The 25413-nt window shown below is 41.1% G+C and overlaps 1 protein-coding gene across 4 annotated transcripts in view; it reads left to right on the top strand.

Moving 5' to 3' along the window:
* Nucleotides 1-25413, top strand: part of LOC141127799 (cohesin subunit SA-2-like) — a 139873-nt gene that overhangs the window by 7410 nt on the left and 107050 nt on the right. For all 4 annotated transcript variants that reach the window (XM_073614584.1, XM_073614587.1, XM_073614586.1 and 1 more), the window contains exons 3-11: nt 3599-3671; nt 9533-9676; nt 12572-12668; nt 12760-12836; nt 15002-15073; nt 17682-17886; nt 20179-20330; nt 21029-21102; nt 22603-22726. In XM_073614584.1, the coding sequence (XP_073470685.1) occupies nt 3599-3671; nt 9533-9676; nt 12572-12668; nt 12760-12836; nt 15002-15073; nt 17682-17886; nt 20179-20330; nt 21029-21102; nt 22603-22726 (1018 nt within the window). The remainder of the gene's footprint in view (nt 1-3598; nt 3672-9532; nt 9677-12571; nt 12669-12759; nt 12837-15001; nt 15074-17681; nt 17887-20178; nt 20331-21028; nt 21103-22602; nt 22727-25413) is intronic.

Genomic DNA, 25413 nt, shown 5'->3' with positions numbered 1-25413 from the left:
ATGGCACCTGTTTAAACTTGTTATCAGTATAAAAGACACCTGTCCACAACCTCAAACAGTCACACTCCAAACTCCACTATGGTGAAGACCAAAGAGCTGTTGAAGGACATCAGAACCAAAATTGTAGACCTGCGCCAGGCTGGGAAGACTGAATCTGCAACAGGCAAGCAGCTTGGTGTGAAGAAATCAACTGTGGGACCAATAATTAGAAAATCGAAGAAGACATACAAGACCACTGATAATCTCCCTCAATCTGGGGCTCCACGCAAGATTTCACCCTGTGGGGTCAAAATGATCACAAGAATGGTGAGCAAAAATCCCAGAACCACACGGGGGGACCTAGTGAATGACCTGCAGAGAGCTGGGACCAACGTAACAAAGGCTACCATCAGTAACACACTACGCCGCCAGGGACTCAGATGCTGCAGTGCCAGACGTGTCCCCCTGCTTAAGCCAGTACATGTCCGGGCCCATCTGAGGTTTGCTAGAGAGCATTTGGATGATCCAGAAGAGGATTGGGAGAATGTCATATGGTCAGATGAAACCAAAGTAGAACTGTTTGGTAGAAACACAACTCGTCGTGTTTGGAGGAGAGAGAATGCTGAGTTGCAACCAAAGAACACCATACCTACTGTGAAGCATGGGGGTGGCAACATCATGCTTTGGGGCTGTTTCTCTGCAAAGGGAACAGGACGACTGATCCGTGTACATGAAAGAATGAATGGGGCCATGTATCGTGAGATTTTGAGTGCAAACCTCCTCCCATCAGCAAGGGCATTGAAGATGAAACGTGGCTGGGTCTTTCAGCATGATAATGATCCCAAACACACCGCCCGGGCAACGAAGGAGTGGCTTCATAAGAAGCATTTCAAGGTCCTGGAGTGGCCTAGCCAGTCTCCAGATCTCAACCCCATAGAAAACCTTTGGAGGGAGTTGAAAGTCTGTGTTCCCAGCGACAGCCCCAAAACATTACTGCTCTAGAGGAGATCTGCATGGAGGAATGGGCCAACATACCAGCAACAGTGTGTGACAACCTTGTGAAGACTTACAGAAAATGTTTGACCTCTGTCATTACCAACAAAGGATATATAACAAAGTATTGAGATGAACTTTTGATATTGACCAAATACTTATTTCCACCATAATTTGCAAATAAATTCTTTAAAAAATCACACAATGTGATTGTCTGGATTTGTTTCCACATTTTGTCTCTCATAGTTGAGGTATACCTATGATAACAATTACAGGCCTCTCTCATCTTTTTAAGTGGGAGAACTTGCACAATTGGTGTCTGACTAAATACTTTTTTGCCCCACTGTATATGGATTATGGCATTGTATTTCTTTTAATTAAAAAAAAAAATCTAAGTACCTTTTTTCATATTTGATATACAGCTGTTATGTGTCCCAGTTCTTTCCCAGCTCATCTGCAGGAAAACATAGGCAGGAGGAGCTTTTAGTCCTCTTCTGCTGCTCTTGTGATGCTTGTGTGAACATCTGACATTTGGAGTTTCCCTGAAGTTAAACAGAATGTGGCTGATCACTTTGGTGGGAATTTTTATTTGCAGGCTTTGGGGGTGTTGATCATAGTCTTCTGGTAAGGCATTAAAGCTAAGCACACTTTTGTTTAAAGAGTAACTCCACTTTTGTTGAGAAAAAAACATTCCTCTCTGGGTGATCTATGTACATTGCAGGGATTTTAACAATCATTGTTGCAGATTCCTACCTTTTGTTATTCTGAAGAAATCCCTGTGTGTTTGTCTGTGTCCATGTGGGAAAGTGAATCTAATGGGAGTGGTTTCATAATTAACAATCAGCTGCAGCACCTGCGGGACACAAATAAGGAAAGTTGCAGGGTCTGCATCCCTTTAGGCATGATTTCCTATTGGGAGTATCTCACCAAAAATTACATTTTTGTTGCAGGGGATGCCTGAAATCTGACTTGTATCTTAGGGCAGACTTTTGGGAAAATCAGTGAGCCAATCACACAAGCAGGAAATTATGTTTCTGGGGGGCGTTCTGTACACAGCAGCTTGGCAATAGAAGTACAGATCCAAAGGGGATGACTATCAGTGCACAGTTCTATTTAGAAAAATGTATGTATGTTCTGCGTGGGAACAGCAATGGGCACAAATGCTAATTTCCAGGCTGCCTCGTATACACTCTTTCTTTTATACTTACCCCTTGTCCCTTTCCTAGAAAGAACATGCAAATAAACATGTCTGACTTTAATTCTTTTATGACTGGGTAACACATAGATGCTGCGTCCAAGAGGTGGGCTTTAATCCTGGGCGACGCCTATATGTGTTCCTTTCCCAGCTCTGAGACCAAGCTGTCAGTGACAGTGCCAGGTCTCTACTAATTGAGAATCAAAGGAACAAAGGAACTGGCTCTTCATCACATGATCGCAGTGCTAGTCTGTGATTGGCTATCTCAGTGATCATTCATTCTGTAGCCCCTCCCTGTGTTGTTTCTCCTTTGTAAAAGAGGATATATTTTTTCCTCCTCACAAGAGGAGAAAGCCTGGGGTTGGAGAGTCTTACTGCTTTAGGTACAGGAATAGTTCTGTTATTGTGATAAGAGAAAAATAGTTTGAAAAAGCAGTGAACTATTTTTTTGAACAGGAAGTGACATTTTGAGGGAGTGCTGTTCACAACTAGTGCACAGATTTCCCCAATACAAGGAAGCCCTGCTTGAGCTTTTATTTTGTCAGTTTTAGAAAATCAAAGTTGGCTGCAGGTGTAATTATCTGAATTTGACCTTGCATCAGCTTCTCCCAGTCTCTGTACAGCAGGGCTGGAAAATGAGAGGGACCAATCAGTTCACGTGCTGACAAGAAGCATGCTGATAGGACGGTAAAGCAGAGTGACAAAGAGATAAGATCAACATTATGCTTCTTCTTTCACTGCCCAGTAAAGGGCTGAGGGTGGGTCCAGGACTACCAGGGCTCTGAGGAAGTGGGTTGAATGATCCTGGTTATCAGACTGAGGACATCTCATCTTGTACTTTACTAAATTAGTACTCATAATGTAGGTATATAGTTTACTGTAGGAAGTCTCAGTCTTCAGACTGCAGATACAGTTGCTGTGAATAGTAATTCTGGAATGCACTGTTTCTGTGCTAAGGGTCACTGCCAATTCATCCAATAATTAAAAAACGTGTATAATCTTCGTGTTTTGGTATAAAGTATTGAGGTTATTCTTGGAATTACTTCTTCAGGTTTTTGTATGTGGGAATTTTAGCAATTTTGGTCCTGTGACAGTTTATCTTTGCTTATCAGCACTCTTGAAAATCTGCTGTCATGGAAGATTTAACAGCTGCATCTACAGTGCATAAATGGAAATGTCACAGTCTTACAAGAGAAAGGTTATCTAGGCATAGTATAGCAATTCATTTGTAAAAACATAAGTACTCTAGGTTACCAGAAACAGATTGACAGTTTTCTAACTTCAGTGTTGCTTTTCACCAGAGAAGACCTCATGATGTTTAATACAAAGGCATAGACATTTTTTAAATATTAGTTATAGATTTTCAAAAAGTCATACTGGGCATGTGTGTTGTGGAAGTGAATTGTTAACATTTTACACATATTATTACAGGGAGAATACGCATACAAATTCCCTTCCTAGCACAACCAAGGAGAACAGTCTGCTGGAACTGTCAACCACTCCGGTAGGTTGTTATCACAGCTTATATGTCACTTTGATACCACCCAAGAATGACCTTGTCACCTTTCCTTGAGGGCACAGCTTGTGTGCAGTTACAGTGGGTACCACTGCACTTTCCCACGTACTAGAATACTGCACAAGTTTCCCTAATCCCTAGTACTCAGACTAATCAATCTCTGCACCCATGGAGATTGTGTGCAAGAGCTGGGGTCTGATACTATAATGTGCTGACAGCACAGTTTTTTTTGATTCCTTGTTACAGCACTTGAAAAGAGCAAAAAGAATCATATTTATTACTGTATATCAGCAAGTATAGGCTACGCAAACTATGTACCTAACTATATTAGTTAATAGGGAACAGCAAAACTATAAATATGTGAAAAGGCAACAGCAAAACTAGCTAAATAAGTGATGTACACGTATATAATAGTGTACCAAAAAATAAAGTGAATAAGTGCAATGCTGTATGCAGATAAAAATCACAAATAAATATCTCTCTTATGTTAGTAATCGGTGATCTGAGCACCCCTGCCTAAGAAATTGTTAACTACCCACTTTACAGCTGGGTCAGCAACCCATCGATCGTGCGTGGGTGATCCTCAACACGCCTCTGATTTGCCGACCCCCACACCTCGGCGGCTGTCTTTCATTCAGTCTCCTTCACTGCACGTATCTCTCCTCGCAGCGCGCACAGCAGAAATCGGCAGCACAGCTCAGAGCAGTGGGCAGGAGCTGGCCAAGTTAACTTTTCAAGTTAACTGGCAGGTGATTGGTTGCTAGTTGGTCCTAGCAACCAATCACCAGCTTGTTAATATGGAATATATTAATGTTAATATGGAAAGTTATCTCCAGCTACCGCCCTCTATCTATGGTTGCCACCTCATCCCTTTAAAAGCGAACACATATGAATTACACGGGTTCTGTGGCTGATTAAGGTGGTAATTAAGCTCACTTGGTGCTTTATCTGCATTTAATTAGCCACAGAACCTGAGTAATTCATATGTGTTCGGGTTTAAAGGGATGAGGTGGCAACTCTTTTTTAAATATTCTTTATTTGTGCAAAATGAGGACAGTGAAAACATTAATACATCACGTACCATCAGGTACCTACATAATTCTTTTCTTGTCATCATACAGTTTGGGCAGGGTTAGATATTCCTCCGCTTATAACCCTCAATATATATACATGTTATCTTTATAAACCTGCATATTCACCTCCACTCATCCCTACCTAAATAAATATATTCTTATCTTCACATACTAAACAACAAGATACTTCCTGATCCTCCCATCTATTTTAGCTTTTACAAAAATACCCCAAATCATAATCCCAACCACAAAGAAAAAAAACCCCGCAAACCTCTTATCCTCCCACCCCCCTTAACCCCCTCTCCTTGTGGAGGGTGGGGGACTTCCATAATGTTATAAGGTTCAAAGGTGGGCGGCCTCATTCCCCGATTGTGTTCCCCAGCAGTCTCTTCCCTTCTTCTGAGTATACAAATAAGTTCCATGCTGTCCAGGTTTTGGTATACTGCTCTTTTCTATCTTGGGCCGAGAACACTAAGCCCTCTATAGCCTCAACATTTCTGACCTTATTAAGCCACAATGCAATCGATGGTGGCTTAGGGTCCTTCCAACAAAGAGCAATACACGCCTTAGCAGCATTAACTAAATGACATAAAACAGAGTTTTTATATGCCTGTAACAGGATTTGTGAACAGTGGAGCAAAAAAAAAAAAGGTGGCAACTCTACCTCTGTCCAGAGCTGTGTCCCGCTTCTGTTCTGTGTACACCTGTATAGGTAGGAGAATTATTCCACTACTGCACTGACATTGACGCTGCTGTGTGTTGGGGGGAGGGGGGGATAGTGGGTGATGTAAAAAGGCAGAGCACATTGCTGGGAGGGGGGGGGGGGCAGAGGGCACTACTGTGGGGGAAGGGGTGATGTGAAAGGGGTGCTATCCACTACTCTACTGGCACTGTCACCTGCCCTACTGCCACCAGCCACTGCCCTACTGCCACTGTCACCTGCACTACTGCCACTGCCCTACTGCCGCCAGCCACTGCCCTACTTCCACTGTCAACTGCCCTACTGCCACCAGCTACTGCCTTACTGCCACCAGCCACTGCCACTGTCCACTGCCCTACTGCCACCAGCCACTGCTCTACTGCCATCAGCCACTACCTTACTGACACCAGCCACTGCCCTACTGCCACTGTCACCTACCCTACTGACACCGGCCACTGCCCTACTGATACCAGCCACTACCCTACTGACACCACACACTGCCCCACTGACACCAGCCACTACCCTACTGACACCACCCACTGCCTTACTGCCGCTGTCACCTGCCCTACTGACACGAGACACTGTCCTGCCACCATCCAATGCCCTACTGACACCAGCCACTGCCTTTCTGACACCGTCCACTGCCCTACTGCCGCCAGCCACTGCCTTACTGCCACCAGCCACTGCCCTACTGCTACTGTCACCTGCACTACTGCCACCAGCCACTGTCCTACTGCCACTGTCACCTGCCCTACTGCCACCAGCCACTGCCTTACTGCCACCAAACACTGCCCTACTGCCACCATCCACTGCCTTACTGCCACCAGCCACTGCCCTCCTGACACTGTCAACTGCCTTACTGCCACCAGCTACTGCCACCAGCCACTGCTCTGCTGACACTGTCCACTGCCCTACTGCCACTGTCACCTGCCCTACTGTCACCAGACACTTCCCTACTGACACCAGCCACTGCTCTGCTGCCACTGTCACCTGCCCTACTGCCACTGTCACCTGTCCTACTGCCACCAGCCACTGCCCTACTGACACTGTCACCTGCACTACTAACACCAGCCACTGCCCTAGTGCCACCTGCCACTGCCCTACTGCCACTGTCACCTGCCCTACTGACTCCAGCCACTTCCCTACTGCCACTGTTACCTCACTTACTGACACCAGCCACTGCCCTACTGACACCATCCACTGCCTTACTGACACCATCCACTGCCTTACTGACACCATCCACTGCCTTGCTGACACCATCCACTGCCTTGTTGACACCAGCCACTGCCATACTGACACCATCCACTGCCTTACTGACACCAGCCACTGCCCTACTGTCACTGTCAACTGCCCTACTGACACCAGCCACTGCCCTACTGACACCAGCCACTGCCCTATTGACACTGCTAGTTAATGTCTTTAAAAAAAAAAGAAAAAGGGGTGCCGAACACTGGTGATCTTTGCTCTCTTTACGTTGTTCAGGTAGATTTCCACCTCTCAAAGGTTGCCCACCCGGCTTTACAGGTTCCTTACTGTCTCTTACATACAGGAAACTTCAAGTTAAAGCTAATAATAATTGAGCCACTAATCAGAGAATTTAGAGAAATGCACTGAAAGTTTCAAAACAGTTGGTAACACTGAGACAGAGGAAATTTTTTTAGCAGATGCTTCAGGAGGTACACTATTGCCACCACACTGTGTTTTTTCCCTAGAAGGATATTGCCACAAAAGCTTGACAAGGGATATCAAAACGGGTACCATTATCCTGTAATGGTATGCTAGAAGGGTTGAGGAGAATATGACAAGGCTACTCCAACAAAGCCCTACCTCCCCAGAGGAAAGTTATTGGACTTTTTTGGTACCCAAGTAGAAAGTAAGACATAGATAAAAATATCAATTTATTTTAATTACAAAAAATACTATACAATTAACAACAAGAACAACATAAGGGTTGTTACAGCATAGACAGTTAAGCACACATTAAAATAACATTGAGTAAAACCCCCATGTGTAGATGGAGGCACACTGATGTGATAAAGGACGTTTGGCCTCAACAGTTTCGCGGCCAATGCCGCTTCCTCAGGAGGCGTCCAATCTTAACATCTAGGAAGGTAGATAATCAAGGTTACAATCATAAAGTGATATTGCAATTTTGTAATTAAGTGTTCTTGCATAGCAAGACCACTTACTGTTATCTCACATATATATTATTCTTATTATTATAGCCAAATTTACCACCCTAACTCCTCCCACAGTTTTTACACTACATAGACAAGTAATATACCGAAACGTGCGGATTGTTCCCGAATGGTGTGCTATTACTTTGTGGAACGTTTCGCCGAATGGTTCACAAAATATCGTCATTTTTGCGGCGAAATTGGTCCCATAGGAATGAATGGGGAAACTAGAGTGGGAGATGACAAAAGCTGAAAAATCAGAACATGATTTCTAAACTGCCGCCACTCCCTCATTTTCAAGCCCACCTACACAATTCTTATATCAAAACGTTCAGCTATCCCTGCTGCCACTAAACATGTCCAGGGCTAAGCCATAGTCCTGATAGTTTTCACAATATGACCATTTGTTTGTAACTCACGCCGTCCATTGACATTCATTGAAACTACACTCTAGCCCCCTCCAAATTTGAAGGGCAATTTCTAAACTGCCTTCATTTTTAATATTTCACAGACATACTATACATCAAAATCTAGGTCTGGGTCTTGTGATTCTCACAATATAAAGATCTTCGCTGTAGGATGTATAGTTTTTAAAATACGGACATTTGTTTAGAGGTCATTTCAGGAAATTTTAGCCATTAATCAGAGTGTACTGTTAGTGTTTGTTTTGTTGCCATGGTTACCAAAGCTTCTGTTATACACAGGGGGGAGGTGGCTGGAGCATCTCAGCTGATTACAGAGCCCGGGGGAGGGGACAGACACACCATGTACTGATTTATAATAGAGGAATATGATGGGGCAGTTTTGATGAAGCAGTATTTGGGAAGCATAAACAGGGCATGAGCGTTGCTAGGAAACAGTGGTTGTAAACACAAGATGCTGAGACACTCCAAATGCATGTGACTTCATCTGCTAGACTTGATAATGCTTGTAGACTCCTCCCACAGTTTTCACACTACAGAGACAAATAATATACCGAAACGAGCGGATTGTTCCCGATTGGTGTGTTATTACTTTGTGGAATGTTTTGCCGAATGGTCCACGAAATGACGTTTTTGCGGCGAAATTGGTCCCATAGGAATGAATGGCGAAATGTTCAAAACTAGAGTGGGAAGTGACAAAAGCTGACAACCCCATGATCAGCCAAAACATTATGACCACCCCATGATCAGCCAAAACACTATGACCGCCCCATGTAAAAAAAAAAAATATTTTTGAAAAAAAAAAAAAATTTTTGAAAAAAGTAAAAAAATAATTTTTGAAAAAAAAAATTATTTTTGAAAAAAAAAAATATTTTTGAAAAAAAAATTTCTTTTAAAAAAGAATTATTTTTGAAAAAAAAAAATATTTGAAAAAAAAAATTATTTTTGAAAAAAAAAAATTATTTTTGAAAAAAAAAATTACCTTTGAAAAAAAAAATTACTTTTGAAAAAAAAAAAATCATTTTTGAAGAAAAAAAAATCATTTTTGATTAAAAAAAATTCATTTTTGAAAAAAAAAATTACTTTTGAAAAAAATGTTCAGCTCTTTCAGCGAATGATGGAACTTTTTTACTACTATTTATACTTTTTAAAATATTAAGCTTTTTAACACTTTTCACAGTTACTCAAGCCACTCCACCCAGTTACTCCGCCCACTCCAGTTGTAGAGGCAAGAACACTTTCACAATTTCCCCAGAAATTGTAGCTTTTCTAGTTAAAATAAATTTATATTTTTATCTATGTCTTACTTTCTACTTGGGTACCGAAATAGTCCAATAACTTTCCTCTGGGGAGGTAGGGCTTTGTTGGAGTAGCCCTTGTCAAATTCTCCTCATCCCTTCTAGCACTGTGTTTTTTGCTAAACAAAGATCATAACTTAAAAATGACATATCTTAAAAATTACATATCTGTACAAAAGACCAAGAAGAGTCGGAAACAGTCTGAAAACCTTTCAAGAAGAAATTCTTCCAGGCGAAGCAGGGATAGTCATATATCTGATGGAGGTATACCAGAAGCTGTGACACTGTTTGAAGTTGTCAGCATTGGCAAAAGAGCAATACAGGTAAGTTCTATAGCTATTAGCAGTTGTCTGTCTCTTTATATTTTTGACCTACATTTCATTCTTAAAGTGATTGTAAAGTCTCGTTAAAAATAAAATAAAAATATCAAACATGTTATACTTTTCTCTGTTAAAAAAAAACATGTTATACTTACCTCCTTTGTGCAGTTGGTTTTGCACAGAGCAGCCTGGAACCTCCTCTTCTCGGGTCCCTCTTCGCTGTTCCTGGCCCCTCCTGTTGAGTGCCCCCACAGCAAGCAGCTTGCTATGGGGGCACCTGAGCCAAGTCACAGCTCCGTGTGTCCATTCAGACACGGAGTCCCAACTCGGCCCCGCACCCCTCTCTCTTCTGATTGGATAACTGACTTTGATTGACAGCCACGGGAGCCAATGGTGCCATTGCTGTGTCTCAGCCAATCAGGAGGAAGCTAATACACTCGTGGAGAGGGATTGGGCTCAGGTAAGTAATTAGGGGGTTCTGGGGAGGCTGCCACACACAGAATTTTTTTTATCTTAATGCATAGAATGCATTAAGATAGAAAACCAGCCTTTACAACTCCTTTAAGTTTTCCAATTATATCATGGGAACAGAGGCACCTATCCAGTTCAGGTCTGGTACATTTAGGGATATATACTTCTTTTTTTTTACCTCAACAAGATAATTTTAATAATAGGCATAAAGCTTACTCTGTGTCAGAAACACATTTTAAATTATGTGGTACCAATTGTAAACATTACAGGGTATATTTATAAAGCAGTGAAATTGACATTCAACAAGTTTTCCTCCAGTGAATCTTCCTGGTGCATGTGTTTTTAATGACAGCAATTGATTCCCTACCAGTGAATGCTGGTGAAAATCACATTCTTTACTTTAAAAATATGCCCCATGTGAGAATTCACAAAAGGAGCTCTTAGTAAATTTGCCTCAGCTAATGAAGGGTGCACTAATGTAAGGGTGTACATAGATATCTGAGGGCAATTTGATCAGCTGGTGGGTGGGAGTTTGGCTGAATGTGACTGTTTGATGGAATGCTGAGGGCAGGGGTAAGTAGTTGAGTGGAATTGATGGTGCAGTGGAGTGGGGGAGGGAGATGGGTTGGGGGGGCAATACTGGTTGGGACATAATATCCAGTATGCCTGCTTGAAGACCCATACCCCCAGCCAGCTTCATTGTGAAGAATGAGTAGACATGAGATGGTCACTTGATCCAGGTAAAAATGGAATTTAAACCCAGGAAAAGACATTACGAGATTGTGGATTTCCCTCTTAAAGGAGCCTTGTATCTGTAAGAAATATACAGGCTGTTAATGCTCACATATCCCTATGGAAATGCTAATTGCCCGGCTGCCATTCTGCTTTAAAAGCTTCAGTTCTTTCTGAGTCACTGAGGTTTATTTACTAAAGGCAAATATGCTATTCACTTTGCAAGGGAAGTTGCATTTTGTAAGAGAAATTTCCCCAGAGTTTAATGAATGTGATGACATTTAATTTGCAGAGAATACTAAATCACGTGCAAGGAAAAAAACAGCATTTTTGCTTGAACATGATTGAATGATGGAAGTCAGAAGTGCTTTGCCTTATTTACTAAGCCCTGTAGCCAATTTCGTTTGTGAAGTGCCATTTCCCTTGCAAAGTGAACAGTCTATTTTCCTTTAGTAAATCAAGCCCCCAGTCTCTTTTTACTTAAAGAAAATAGACTTTTTACTTTGCTAGGGAAACTGATCTTAGTGAATGTGGTGAAGTTTCACTTTGCAATAGCCCAATTACATGCAAGGAAAATAAAAAACAGCTTTGTTGCTTCCATGTTATTGGATGATGTAAATTAGCAGAGCTACACCTCATTCACCATGTACTGAGGAAAATTCCCATAAGTGCAACTTCCCCTGCAAACTCAACTGTCTTTTTGCCTTTAGTAAATCAACCCCGCTGACCTGGACCAAGTATGGAGATTTTAACTTTTGACTTTACTAGCTGCGTATTCTTTCAGAACAGTGGCACAAAGTATGGATGGTATAGGATCAGCATGACTGCTGGAATATTTCTGTAAAATATCTCCAAGCACAGAATCAGAGTTCAGTGAAGATTCTGAGTAGAATAATAGAGGAGGTAGAAAAGGACACTAGAAGACTACAGTTAGCAGATTCAATATGATTGGATGAAAGTCATGTTAAATTCATACATTGTTCCAGTTGCTTGGTCCTAAACATATGGTCAGCAACCAGTTAAAGTGGTTGATGAGAACATTTCTGTCGCCATGCAGACCTTTTAGGGTGTATCACTCTCTAAGCTGTGGAGGCCCCAAGACCTGAAACATGATTGTGTTTCATGGAAATCACTTAATTAGGGTTAAAGCGTTCTATATTTTTTAGCAGCAGTGAAGGCAAGAAGCTTCTACGCTTCTACACACCAATCTTGATGAAGTTGCCTGTGTTTCTGTGAAACATGTGGGTGTCTTTTTAATACAAAAACCACCTTAGAGAGTATCTTCAATCACTAACTAGATAAGGGGGGGGGGACGGGGGACGTCAGCAATATTCTATTTGAAGTAACAGGAGTTTTCTAGAATCTAAGCAGGACTTTGAGAAGGAAGTTAGCAATGGCAACATGCTGTTTTTTTCAGCACATACATTAGGCAAGGTAGCAATTTCCAATCTATACCTGAGTCTGTTTAGGAAAATATACAAGCTTTCTTTGAAATATCTTTACATGTATTTGTTTAATTGAAATTCAGAACAATTTTATATTATCCAAGTTTAGGTTTCTTGATCCATTTAGTTAAAGAACTTTTTTACAAGCATCACGTGGTGCTGTAGGTAGTAACTGTGTGTGTTTTCTCCTACACTCCGCATATCTTTATAAAACTGGACATGGCCATGTTAATGGTTTGTTTCCTTGCAGTCTGTTGTAGATGATTGGATTGAAGCCTATCAAGAGGATAGGGATGCAGCTTTACTTGACCTTATTAACTTCTATATCCAGTGTTCAGGATGCCAAGGTACTTAAGCTTATTCAATATTTGTTTTTGTACATTATGTTTTACCGAATTAGGTAAAGATTATATTTAATATTTTTGTTTCTCTCCCTAGGAGTGGTCACAGCAGAACTGTTTCAAAATCCAAATAACAGAGAAATTATGCAGAAACTCACTGAGGAGTTTGATGAGGTAGTATTGTCATACTTTCTTGTATGTTAGTCTTTTTAATATAAATGAAACCAATGTTTTATTATAGTTTATGATACTGTATTCAATATACTGTATATCTAGCTAAAACAAAACCTATAATAACACTACCCCCCCTAGCTGTATAGAAGATAACCACTGATGGTCTTACTTACCTTTACCACTCCTGTCTAAAGTCCTGGGGAGAATTGAGATACTTCTAGGGATGTCACACATATGCACATTCCCACTGCTCTCTAGCAAAGTACGTGGAGCATGAGTAGCCAATCAATAGCCTGGCCTGATTGATGTTATGTGAAGGGCAGTAGCATGCCCAGCTGAGTGCAAGTACCCATCCAACCCCAAGTAAGTAACATAAGTTACGGCTGGTATTTACATTCTTTTTTTTCTAAACAGGCTAATGTCAATAATCTTATTAATGAGTGTTAATGTTTTAAATATTTTTTTCTCTTCAAAGTCTATAGTGCACATTGGTACATTGGGGCAGCCATATTTAATTATAACACATGTTTCTTGCTTAGTAGTACCAGACAGTGAGTGTGGGTTATACCCATGGGTCAGGTCTGAGCTGACTGAATACAGAAGACTCTGTATATGGTTGAGTCCATTTGGCAGTTATTAGGAAGGATAATAATTATTTTCCCTAATGTTCTGATGACCACTGGAGAGAGCATTTACAATCCTTTATATGAAATCCAATAATCAAAATGTGAAACAGGTAACAAGTAAAAATTTAAAAATTATGTTAAAAATGACTTGCAGATTGATTTTAAAGTAATAACTTAAATGTTTACTCAATGAAAATGTGCCATAATATTCCTAAATTACATTTGTAAAAAACAACATTGTTTTTCTAATTTTCTTTTATATGTTGGCATAATAGGCCATATAATGGCGAGTATCTGAGAAAGAATCTGCATTTTGTTTCCCATGTCATCTACTTGTTGTTCTTCCTTTAATTCATCTTTATTCCGCTATAAATATGAAAAGGTAGAGTCCAATTGTTTGCTACAATCATTAAAGGGTTGTGATATTGCACTTTTGGATGAAGTCTGGTGAGTCTTGTAACTTGCCAATTTTTTTTTACTTCTTCTTTTATACTTTTCAGTTATTCCCATGCTGCAGGTGTATTCTATATGTTCTATTTCTATCTCTATCTTAAAAAATTTAAAATAAATTAAAGAAATCAAGAGCAGAGAGCAATTGCTATAGCAGCTGGTTAGACATGTTAATTCTAGCTCACAGTTCTCACCTCCAGAATAATAACTCTACAATAACTTCCATAAACTGAAGTACCACTTTTGGGTGTACAGAGTCTTATTGTGCCAGTAATTATTTTGGACTATAAAATCATTGATGTAATTTTTGATCTTTTTGTTTTTCATTCTACTTTTGGGGTTCTTGGACTGTGTAACATTGAACTACTACGCTGTTCCATTCCTGGCCAGAGTATTCTACTTCTACCACTTTTATTGTCCACATCTTCTGCTCTTGCTGAAAAGCATGAAGCTTTGCGAGTGTGCAGATCCTCTGATAGTCACAATAGCAAGACAGGCCAGCCATCTAAAACTTCTGTACTTCTTTTAGGAAATGTGTGTGCTTCTACTTGCCAGTGTTATTTGGCAAAGGTTACACAATATGCTTACTGAATATGGTGCCACATGTATTATGGTCATTAAACAGTAGTCTTGAATAATAAATGTAAAATATGTGATAACTTGTAAAGTTGCGTATTTCCTTCTGAAATCACATGATATTTACACATCATTTCATTTATTACAACTTCAAGCAATTTTAGGCTATTTAACCATCAGTAGTGTATAGTATATAGACAATACTGTATGGCTCTATGAAGCGAGCTAAGTACCAAACAAGGATAACTAGTCACTTTATAATGAGGTGTGTAAGTAAAGAACCAAAAACATGAAAAAAGTAAAAAAAGGATGGTAAAGTGCAGTGTGCTTTATAAACTAGGAATGGGTTTGTCTGTGTCTATTTACGGGCACAACCATACAGTAGTACAAGTAAACAGATAATAAGACTATGCTGTACTGTTATCAGATGCCATGCAATGAGTTTAAATTGTAAACTAACTTTTAGTCACCTTTCAGGCTCTGAATCTTTAAATCTTTGTCTTGCTTTTACAGGAAACAGGTTTGCAGTTTAAGAAGTTCATGGCATTCCCTTGGATTTTAACCATCACCTGGCCAGTAAATATGGTAAATCAATGTGTGCACTGTTAAATGCATTAAGTAGTATCTATTAGTAATATTGAGTACTCAGACTTGTGTATTGTGTATACACACACACACACTGCCACAGTACAGTGACAAAGTCAGAAACATGACTTCAGTTTACAGTACTTTTAAAAAGTGAATTATGTTTCTGAAAAAGGCTTTGCTAAAATCTAAAGTTTCTTACTCTGTTTCCCCCTCAAAAGAATTTATATTGGCTTTATAACATTTATTTATTTGTGTCAGTGCCAAAAAAATAAAAATGTTCTATTATAAATGATTTTTTTAATCAGAAAATTGAACTGAATAATATATAGTAATTTATTGAGCCAGCTGGTGGAACTCTAGACTCCTTTCTTTGCTGTTTCCACCTTCCAACTGCTAAAAAAACAAACGGTTGTTAACAGACATATATGCATCAAGGTAACGTGGACACAGAGTACTGGATCAGCCAATATGTCACCAGCTCTTCCCTTCTCAAAAGTCAGTAGTATAAAGTTTAAGTGAGAGGCAGTTGTGTTTGAAAGGGAGCACTTCTGCTGTGCTGTCTTTGATTAACCCCTAGCTTTAGGAATCATCTGTGCTGTATCAAATGTTTACTTATAAAACAAAGATTGTGTACATAAACATTTGGTTAAAACTTAGAAACCTAAATAAAATAAAACTGACCCTAGACCATTAGGCCTCATGCCCACGGTCGTTTTTACAGCCGCTTTTAGGAGCGTTTTTCACAGCTTAAAAAAGCCTCACAATGTTAGTCAATGGCCTCATGCCCACCAAGGTGTTTAGGAGCTGTAAGTGGCATAGGCGTTTTTAAGCTCCAAAAAAAAACCAGGGACCAGCGCATTCTGAGGCTCCAGTGTCTGACGCCGGTAAAAGGTGTTAAACGCGATTTAACAAGGCTTAATGCTGTATGCACAGCGTTAAGCCTCATCCGGCGTTTCTCTGTCTCTTTTCAGAATTAATGGTTCCCTATGGGAGCCCATTGATTTGAATAGAAGTCGTACTAGAAGACGGATCAAGATGATCCGACTTGCAGTGCGACTTGTGTGCTGAGAATCTTGAAAGGGAACCCCGCCAAAATGTAAAAAGTAATTTTGCGTGAGGTTCCCCCCCAAGACGATACCAGACCCTTAGGTCTGGTATGGATCTTAAGGTGAACCCCCCCCATGATCCATACCAGATCTTTATCCGAGCACGCAGCCCGGAAGGTCAGGAAAGGAAGGGGGATGAGCGAGCGTCCCCCACCCTCCTGGACCATACCAGGCCACATGCCCTCAACATGGGGGGTGGGTGCTTCGGCCCTGCGCCCCCCACCCCAAAGCACCTTGTCCCTATGTTGATGAGGACAAGGGCCTTTTCAACCCTTGCCCGGTGGTTGTCGGGGTGTGCGGTCGGGCACTTATCGGAATATGGAAGCCCCCGTTAATAAGGGGGCATCCAGATCCTGGCCCCCTCACCCTAGGTGAATGAGTATGGGGTACATGGTATCCCTACCCATTTACCTAAAAAAAAAAAAGTGTCAAAAGTAAACACACTACACAGGTTTTAAAAGTATTTTATTAAGGCAGCCCGTATGACGTAATTTGGAGGCCACGCCCCTTGTGACGTCAAATGGGGCGTGTCCTCCAACTTACATCATCGGGTAGCCCCACCCCATGTCAATATAAGTCATTGCACAGGGGACCCAGCTTTACACCGGGAGATCGCGCTGAGTCAACATAGGAAGAAGAACAGAGGGAGAAGACCTAGCAAAAGAGCAAGAAGACCCTGCAAAAGAGGAAGACGATAGCAGAGAGAGAGGAGAAGAACCGGAGAGGGGAGAAGGACCGGCAGAGGGAGAAGACGTCGCCAGAGGGAGAAGAGCCGGAGCTGCCTTAATAAAATACTTTTAAAACCTGTGTAGTGTGTTTATTTTTGACACTTTTTTTTAGGTGAATGGGTAGGGGTACCATGTATCCCCTACTCATTCACCTAGGGTGGGGGCCGGGATCTGGCGGCCCCCTTGTTAAAGGGGGCTTCCAGTTTCCGAAAACCCCCTGCCCGCAGACCCCGACAACCACCGGGCAAGGGTTCTCGGGAAGAGGCCCTTGTCCTCATCAGCATGGGGACAAGGTGCTTTGGGGTGGGGGGCGCAGGGCTCCCCCTGCCCCATAGCACCAACCCTCCCATGTTAAGGGCATGTGGCTTGGTATGGTCCAGGAAGTGTGGGGGGTGCTCGCTCGTCCTCCCCCTTTCCTGACCTTCGTGATTCTCAGCACACAAGTCGCACCGCAAGTCGGATCATCTTGATCCGACTTCTGGTGCGACTTCTATTCAAATTAATGGGCTCCCATAGGGAACCATTGATTTGAACAGAGAAACGTGGCTGAAAGCTAGCGCAGCTAAACGCGCTTTGACACCAATGCAAAACGCAGATAAAATCGCGTTTTTAACGCCGCCTTTTTCTTGGTGTCGGTACTAGCTTTTTAAGATGCCTGTGGGCATGAGGCCTTATAGTTTTTTTGCCTATTGCTTCTCTTAATGCAGTATTTAGATCTGATAGAAAATATCATATCATTTCATCACTTGCTTACACCTCTGTCTATTACAGGACAATGAAGATTATCCTTTGATCAGACATGGATCATACTGGAAAAAATTTCGATCAAACTTCTGTGAATTCACAGCAGTTTTGGTGCAACAGTGTCAGTACAGTGTGTTATATGATGGTTATTTGTTCAACACCATCATATCACTACTTCTTGGACTGACAGATTCCTGTGTTAGAGCATTCCGGCACACCAGCACACTGTCAGGTGGGTGCTCACTGCACAGCTTTCCCAGCCTCTAAATTTTGTGCAACAGCTAGCTTTAGTTGTGTAGCTTGAAGAAACTAAGACATTGGTATTGTTTAAGCCAAGCTTAGTTGCTGGTATGTGGTTACGATAACTATTGATCATGAATGATAAAAAAAAGGTATATGACTGTTTAACCACCAGTTACTAATCACCTAGATCATGGCTGTCCCTCTCCTAGGTAGACATAGTAGTAGGTATTACTTCATGGAAATCTTCAGGCTGCACCTAAGGACGGCCATAGACGATGCTGATTTCTTTCCTACACCACAGGGTTGCAGGAAAGAAATTTGCATGATTCCCCCATCAACACAGACAGTGTTGCCAAGGGAATCTCTCCTGCCGAGCACTTGGCTTCTGTCAACGGGGAGGGGTGTTTCGAGTTTGAAACCATCCCCACTGGGAGAAGACAGTGATTATCACTACTGGCTATAGCAGCAGCTTACAGTAATTGCAAGCAAATTCAGCAAGCTGGGTGTACCCAAGTTGATCGATCAATCAACTTGGTACCTTCAGCCTGCCCATTAATGGTTCGAATCTCGACCGGTCCCTGCTGAACCAGATTTGAACCGTGTATGGCCAGCCTAAGTGAAAGGAGAAACAGGTGAGGGATATACACTTGTCTGAAGAAGGCCCATATACAATGTCAAATACATGTGTCATCAGTTCCCTTATCATAGTAATAAAGATATCTAAAAAACATCCATACACAAAAACATACACACAATTAGCGTCCACAGATATTCATAGAACATTTGTAAAATATCATAAATTTATTTGTGCTGATATACATTTAGTTACTTGTTAGATATCCTTAAACATAGAGGTTTAAGAATTATTTTAGAACCATAAAAAAAAACATTTAAAAAAAAACACTAAACAGTCAGTGTAGCATAGGTTTTAAATGTACAGTAAATAGACTATTTTTTTCTTTTGTGTGTCCTTTGTTTTGTCATGGCTAAACAAGTATCCCTGATTTTAATTAAGGCCGGATCCACACTTATGCAAATTGGATGTGGGTTCTCATGACAGGAGAGTGTGACAGTCTCTCAACGAAGCCGGTTCACACACCTCCGGGGCGGCCGCGGTCCAGATTTGGAAAGGCTCCTGTGTGTCTTTCGCTCCAGATCAAGTGTGAATTCAGGTAGAAATTCGGGCCTGATTCACACATGAATCGGAGAACAGGAACGCACCGGACCCCTTGCTGTGAGCCATAGCATGTCTAAACCCAGCCTTAAGATTATTTTTTTTATTAGAATACTTATTTCATGAGATTAGGGCAAGAGTATATTCTGGTAAAATACAACAAATTTAAATTTATATTAATATTTATAAATTTTGGACAAGATAATAAGCTAAAAAGTATACTAATTAGTGACTATTTGTCACTGCAAATGTTCCACAGCAGTTCATGTTTCTTTGTGGTTATACATTGTACCTCTGTTAATCATTAATCAGAGAAATGCTAAAGGGGAACTGAGAAATGAAGACAGAAATCAGCATTTAGGCAAGCAGAACATTTAATGTGTCATATTAATATCTGCATATTTAAATGTGTATCTATCTATCTATCTATCTATCTATCTATCTATCTATCTATCTATCTATCTATCTATCTATCTATCTATCTATCTATCTATCTATATAGATAGATAGATATATTTATATATATATAGATATCTATCTATCTATATATAGATATATATATCTATATATAGATATATATATCTCCTACATAACACAATGAACCAAACCATTAAGTCTGAATGACAGGTTTCTAGTGTCCTCACCCTTCCCTGAGTTTAGGTGTTCACACCTGAGGAAGGGCAGGATATCTGAAACTGTCATTTAGGCTCAATGGTTTAGTGTGTTGTGTAAGGTGAAATTAGTGGAATAAAGAATGATTGTTTTCTTTAAAGAGTCGCTCCTGGTCCCTCTTAGAATTAAAGTGTGTATGCAGCAATGTTTGGAACACGCTAGACTAGTTGATCCTTATCGTTAAAAGTGTATGACTTTCCACCTGGAGATATACAGTATACTGTTTATTGCTAGTATAAAATGTTGCCTCTTCTTTCCTGTTTGTTTTCCTCAAGGTCCAGTTAGTATGTTTCCTTCTTTTAACTAGATATTGTATACTGTTTTCTTTTTCATGTATTTGTAGCATTTTTTCATTATTGAGGTTCATTTTTTTATTCATGTTAAATATTTTACTGCCTGTAGTGATTTAGTTTCATTTTTTCTAATTCAATTCAGCTGTTAAGTTGCTGACTGCGCTGATAAAAGTTATTCTAAATCTGGATATTAGTAAAGATAATTCTGAGAGGCTGTACATGGTGGAGAAGAAACGGGTTTCATTGAAGAGGACCAACCCAACACTTGAACAACTGGACAAGAAAAGGAAGAAGGTTGGCTACCATTTAACCTAATTCTGTGCTCAGTTATTATTGGCATACTGTATTTCTGTATTATAATCGCAATATATGGAAAGGCGCTAAATCGATATAAAATATATAATCAGGTGCTCACATACTATAATGAATAAGCAGGCAGAATAATATAACAGGAATATCACAAGTGAAAATTAATTTTCATAAGTGGTCACCATAAGGATATATTATAGAACAATCCAGTGAGGAATATGCAGCATATGTGAAAGTGCCAAATAAATATACAAAAGGTGACTTTAAAATTAATAAATGCAAGGTAAATGAAAGTTCAGTGCAAAAATGTGTCAAGAAAGGCACAGTTCTAAGTGCCTTACCATATATTGCGATTATTACTCTTTATGTATGAGGGGACACTACAGGGAATGGAAGCTTTATGCTTTTGAACATTATTTATTGTTTAGCTACACTTAGGCAGCATCACCATCTTTTATATTTATTATTTGTATTTTTGATTTCACGTTGTTTTTAAACACAGAGTAGAGCACAGGTTCTCTTACTTTCACATTATAGTTGCTTTCTGTATTTCTGTATTGCTGTGTATCTTTTTTTTTTTATGTTCATCTTGAAGGAACATTTTCATTCTTCCTTTTTTCCCTTCTTCTTCCTCCCTTTTCTCTTCCTTTTTTCTTCTAAATGTTTTGCTCCCCTTTTCTTAGCTGCAACAAAAGCATCAAGAAGTTGAAGACATGATGGATGCATTATTTAAAGGAACTGTCTTGCAACGTTATCGGTAAGTGAGCAGTACATATTTTTACTCAAATTTTTCAAACATATTTATGCGGGATATAGGACAGTAATGGCGCGTACACATGATTGGACTTTACGGCATACTTGGTCCGGCGTACCGGATTTCGTCGGACAATTCGGTCGTGTGTGGGCTCCAGCGGACTTTGTTTTCTCAAAAGTTTGACGGACTTAGATTTGAAACATGTTTCAAATCTGTCCGACGGACTCGAGTCCGGTCGAAAAGTCCGCTCGTCTGTATGCTAGTCCGACGGACAAAGACCAACGCTAGGGCAGCTATTGGCTACTGGCTATGAACTTTCTTGTTTTAGTCCGGTCGTACGTCATCACATACAAATCCGTCGGACTTTGGTTGATTGTGTGTAGGCAAGTCCGTTCATTTGGAAAGTCCGTTGTAAAGTACCCTGGACAAAGTCTGCCGTAAAGTCCGCTCATGTGTACGCATCATAAGGGCTCGTTCACACCATGCGTGCATGTAAACTGATGGGAAAAACACGCAGATTTCACTTGCAGAGGCATCAGTTTACATCAGTTTTCATGCACGTTTCAGTAAGTTTATATGCATGTTGACATCAGTTTTCATGCGCATCAGTTATGTGCCTTGTCCACACCACAGTGTTGGTGTCCCATCATTTTTTTTTCCACAAAGAAAACTGCATACATGTTGCAGATTTCTGGGCAGAAGAAATCTGCACATGATACCAGTGTTGTGGTGTGAACAGGGCACATAGAGAACAATTGTTTTTTTTTTGTGCCCTTGCAGAACGCGTGCAGAAAAACTGACGTCTCTGCACATGGTGTGAACAAGGCCTAACAGTTATGGGAATGCATAAACTAGAATTGGAATAATAACAGGCTACAATTAGGGAACTGCTGTGCCAAGGTCTAGGAAAAGAAAGTGGTTGCTCGCTGTTTTCATAGGATGATGTTTATAGCTGAACAGTAATCAATCACATCATTTGAGGAAACTTGTATTTTATTAAATGTATAGTTAAGACTACTTCTGTTTTGTTCTTTTTTTGTTGTGTTAAAGTGAAAAAAGTCTAAAAACAAACCAGAGTAAGCTGTGGTCAGTAGTGACATGCTGTGCTGGTTGCTTGCATCTCATACACCAATGAACCATCACTGTGTTCAGTCACAGACTGCTAATGCACTGATGTTGATACATATGCTAGTGCACTTTATTCTTTATTTCTGGCTTTGTGTGTCCAAATAATTTTAGTATATTGTATGTAGCAGTTATATCATAATTAATTTTTTTTAGAAGCCAAACTAATTATTATTTTTTTACATGACGATTTGAACCTAGTGTATCGCCCATTTTAACAACACTCTCAATCAGAATTGATATAAATGAAATTTATCTCTGAGTTTTTAGTTTATGCTGTAGTCATGACAACTTGGTATTTATGCTATTGAGCTTCTGATTTAAAGTAAAAAAAAAAAAGCAATAAATTATAAACTGAAGGTTTTATTGTTAATTTAGAGACGTGGTTCCAGATGTTAGGGCTATGTGCATAGAAGAATTGGGAATATGGATGAAAATGTACCCTCCAACCTATCTGAATGATAGCTACTTGAAGTATATTGGGTGGATGCTGTATGATAAGGTAAGGGTGAAAAGAATTAAGCTGATGGGTATTGCTAGACCCTATATTACATTTTCAGTGCTGAATGAATTTTAGCAGGTCACAACACATACACACAACTCTTTCATGCTAGGATACACTTGACTGGCCACACCTTTTTTCAGAGAATTATTTTCATTTATTTATTTCTTCATTCTTTATTTAGTGTTCAGGGAATTCAGCAATGCAACACATAATAGGAAAAAGCGTACAACAGCATTATGTGATAATAATGACCAAAAAGGCAACATACAACACAACTGACAACAGAAAACATGAAAAAGGGCGGTTGAAATGGCCAGTGCAGGAATTGCTTATGAGGTCCATTGGCTGTTGGCATTCAGCAATAAAAGTTGAATTCCGAGGTGTTTTATGTAGTTTACATGCAGGAACGTAATCCTTACAACAGGTATATTACAGAAAGAGTGACAGAAAGGAGTAATAGTAAAAGAAAGAAGAACTGAAGCACTGAGAAGACCCTCCATACTTAAGGAGAGCCGGGAACGTACCCGGCAGGTGCCGACAGGGGCAGAGGCAGGTGGAGACAAAGAGGTGCAGGCACCAGAAAAGAGTATATGGGTGATAGGAAGGATAGAGGAGGAAGTGCCAGGGAGGCCGATCCTGGGCTGGAGCATCCCAATAAGTACACTCCATTGAGTGACATTGGTGAAACTAGTCAGAGACCAGCACTGCTGGAGTTGAGGGACTCTCCTAGCTGCCAGGGGAAGAACTCCTCCAGTGAGGGCGACGAGTGGAAAACTGCTTTTAATACCAGAACAGGCCATTATGAGTACCTCGTAATGCCTTTTGGCTTTTGTAACACCTGGCAGTTTTCCAGGAATTAATTAGTGATGTCCTCAGAGATTTGTTGCAGTTATGTGTGGTGGTTTATCTCGATGATATCCTCATATTTTCCAAGTCCCTGGAGAGCCACCACACAGATATTTGTCGTTTGCTTCAGAAACTAAGAGAGAACCATCTCTATTGTAAATTAGAGAAGTGTCTGCGAGTGGCCTGCGGGTGCACGTAGGTCTGCGAGTGCACGTAGGTCTGCGAGTGGCCTGCGGGTGCACGTAGGTCTGCGAGTGCACGTAGGTCTGCAACCGTTCTGCGAGTGCACGTAGGTCTGCGAGTACCTGTGTATTGTCTTGTTGTGTACCTGTGTATTGTCTTGAGTATTAGTGCCAGGAAGCTAGCTGTTAGGTAATTTGGACAGGGTATAATCCCCAATCCTCACTAAATTTAATAGGTACGGTGCACGGGGGGGGGGGGAGAGGCGACTCTTTGTACATCTTGCTGCATGTATGCATTCCTTGATCATCCGATCGAGGGCGACTACTGCTGTGCAAAATGTAAGCACATTGTTTCCCTGGAAGCCCAGGTTCTGAATCTGGGGAAGCAACTGTCAGCACTGAGAAGTCCCTCCATACTAAAGGTGAGCCAGGAACGTACACGGCAGGTGCCGGCAGGGGCCAGCACAGAGGCGGGTGGAGACAAAGAGCTGCAGGCACTAGCAAAGAGTAGAGGGGTGACAGTCAGGAAGGGTAGAGGGGGAAGTGCCAGGGAGGCCGATCCAGGACTGGAGCATCCCAATAAGTACGCTCCATTGAGTGACATTGGTGAAACCAGTCAGGGACCAGCATTGCTGGAGCTGAGGGACTCTCAGAGCTGCCGGGGGAAGAACTCCTCCAGTGAGAGTGGGGGGGGCGGCGAAGGGAAAGGAAATACAGATTCTGGTGGTAGGGAACTCAATTCTTAGGACAGAGAGGGCAATCTGTAACCAAGACCTGAAGTGCCGAACAGTATGTTGTCTACCGGGCGCTCAGGTTCGGCACATCACGGATCTTGTGGACAGATTACTGGGAGGGGCTGGGGAAGACCCAGCTGTCATGGTGCACGTTGGCACCAATGACAAAGTCAGAGGCAGATGGAGTATCCTAAAGAACGATTTTAGGGACTTAGGAGCTAAATTGAGGAAAAGGACCTCCAAGGTAGTATTCTCAGGAATACTACCGGTACATTGAGCCACACCAGAAAGGCAGAGGGAGATTAGGGAAGTAAACAAGTGGCTTAAGAGCTGGTGTAGCAAGGAGGGGTTTGGGTTCCTGGAGGACTGAGCTGACTTCTCAGTCGATAACCGGTACTATAGAAGGGACGGACTGCACCTAAATGAGGAGGGTGCAGATCTGCTGGGAATGAAGATGGCCAAAAAGTTAGAGGGGTTTTTAAACTAGGCGATGGGGGGGAGGGTCCAGAGGTAGAGATAGTCAACGCGGAAGATATTCCAGAGGGTAGTATTGGGGGCATTAGTGGTAGGTTGACCAAAGCATAAAAACACAAGGTAAGTATAGTAGCAAGTCCTAGTTGCAATCTCGAAACACCCATTACGAGGACAATATGCGACCGGTCTAAACTATGTGGCATGTTCACCAATGCCAGGAGCATGGCGGACAAGATGGGTGAACTAGAGATACTGTTGTACGAGGAGGATTTGGATTTTGTGGGAATTTCAGAGATCTGGTTCAACAGCTCTCATGATTGGCTGGCAAACATTCAAGGGTATACCCTTTATCGCAAGGATAGAGAGGGTAAAAAAGGGGGAGGGGTATGCCTATATATCAAGAATAATGTACAAGTGAATGTGAGAGATGACATCACTGAGGGAGCTA

Source organism: Aquarana catesbeiana, linkage group LG02 (assembly GCF_042186555.1).
Source record: "Aquarana catesbeiana isolate 2022-GZ linkage group LG02, ASM4218655v1, whole genome shotgun sequence".
Taxonomy (NCBI): domain Eukaryota; kingdom Metazoa; phylum Chordata; class Amphibia; order Anura; family Ranidae; genus Aquarana; species Aquarana catesbeiana.
Note: the sequence above shows the minus strand (reverse complement) of the source record. Positions and strands in the feature narration are given on the sequence as shown.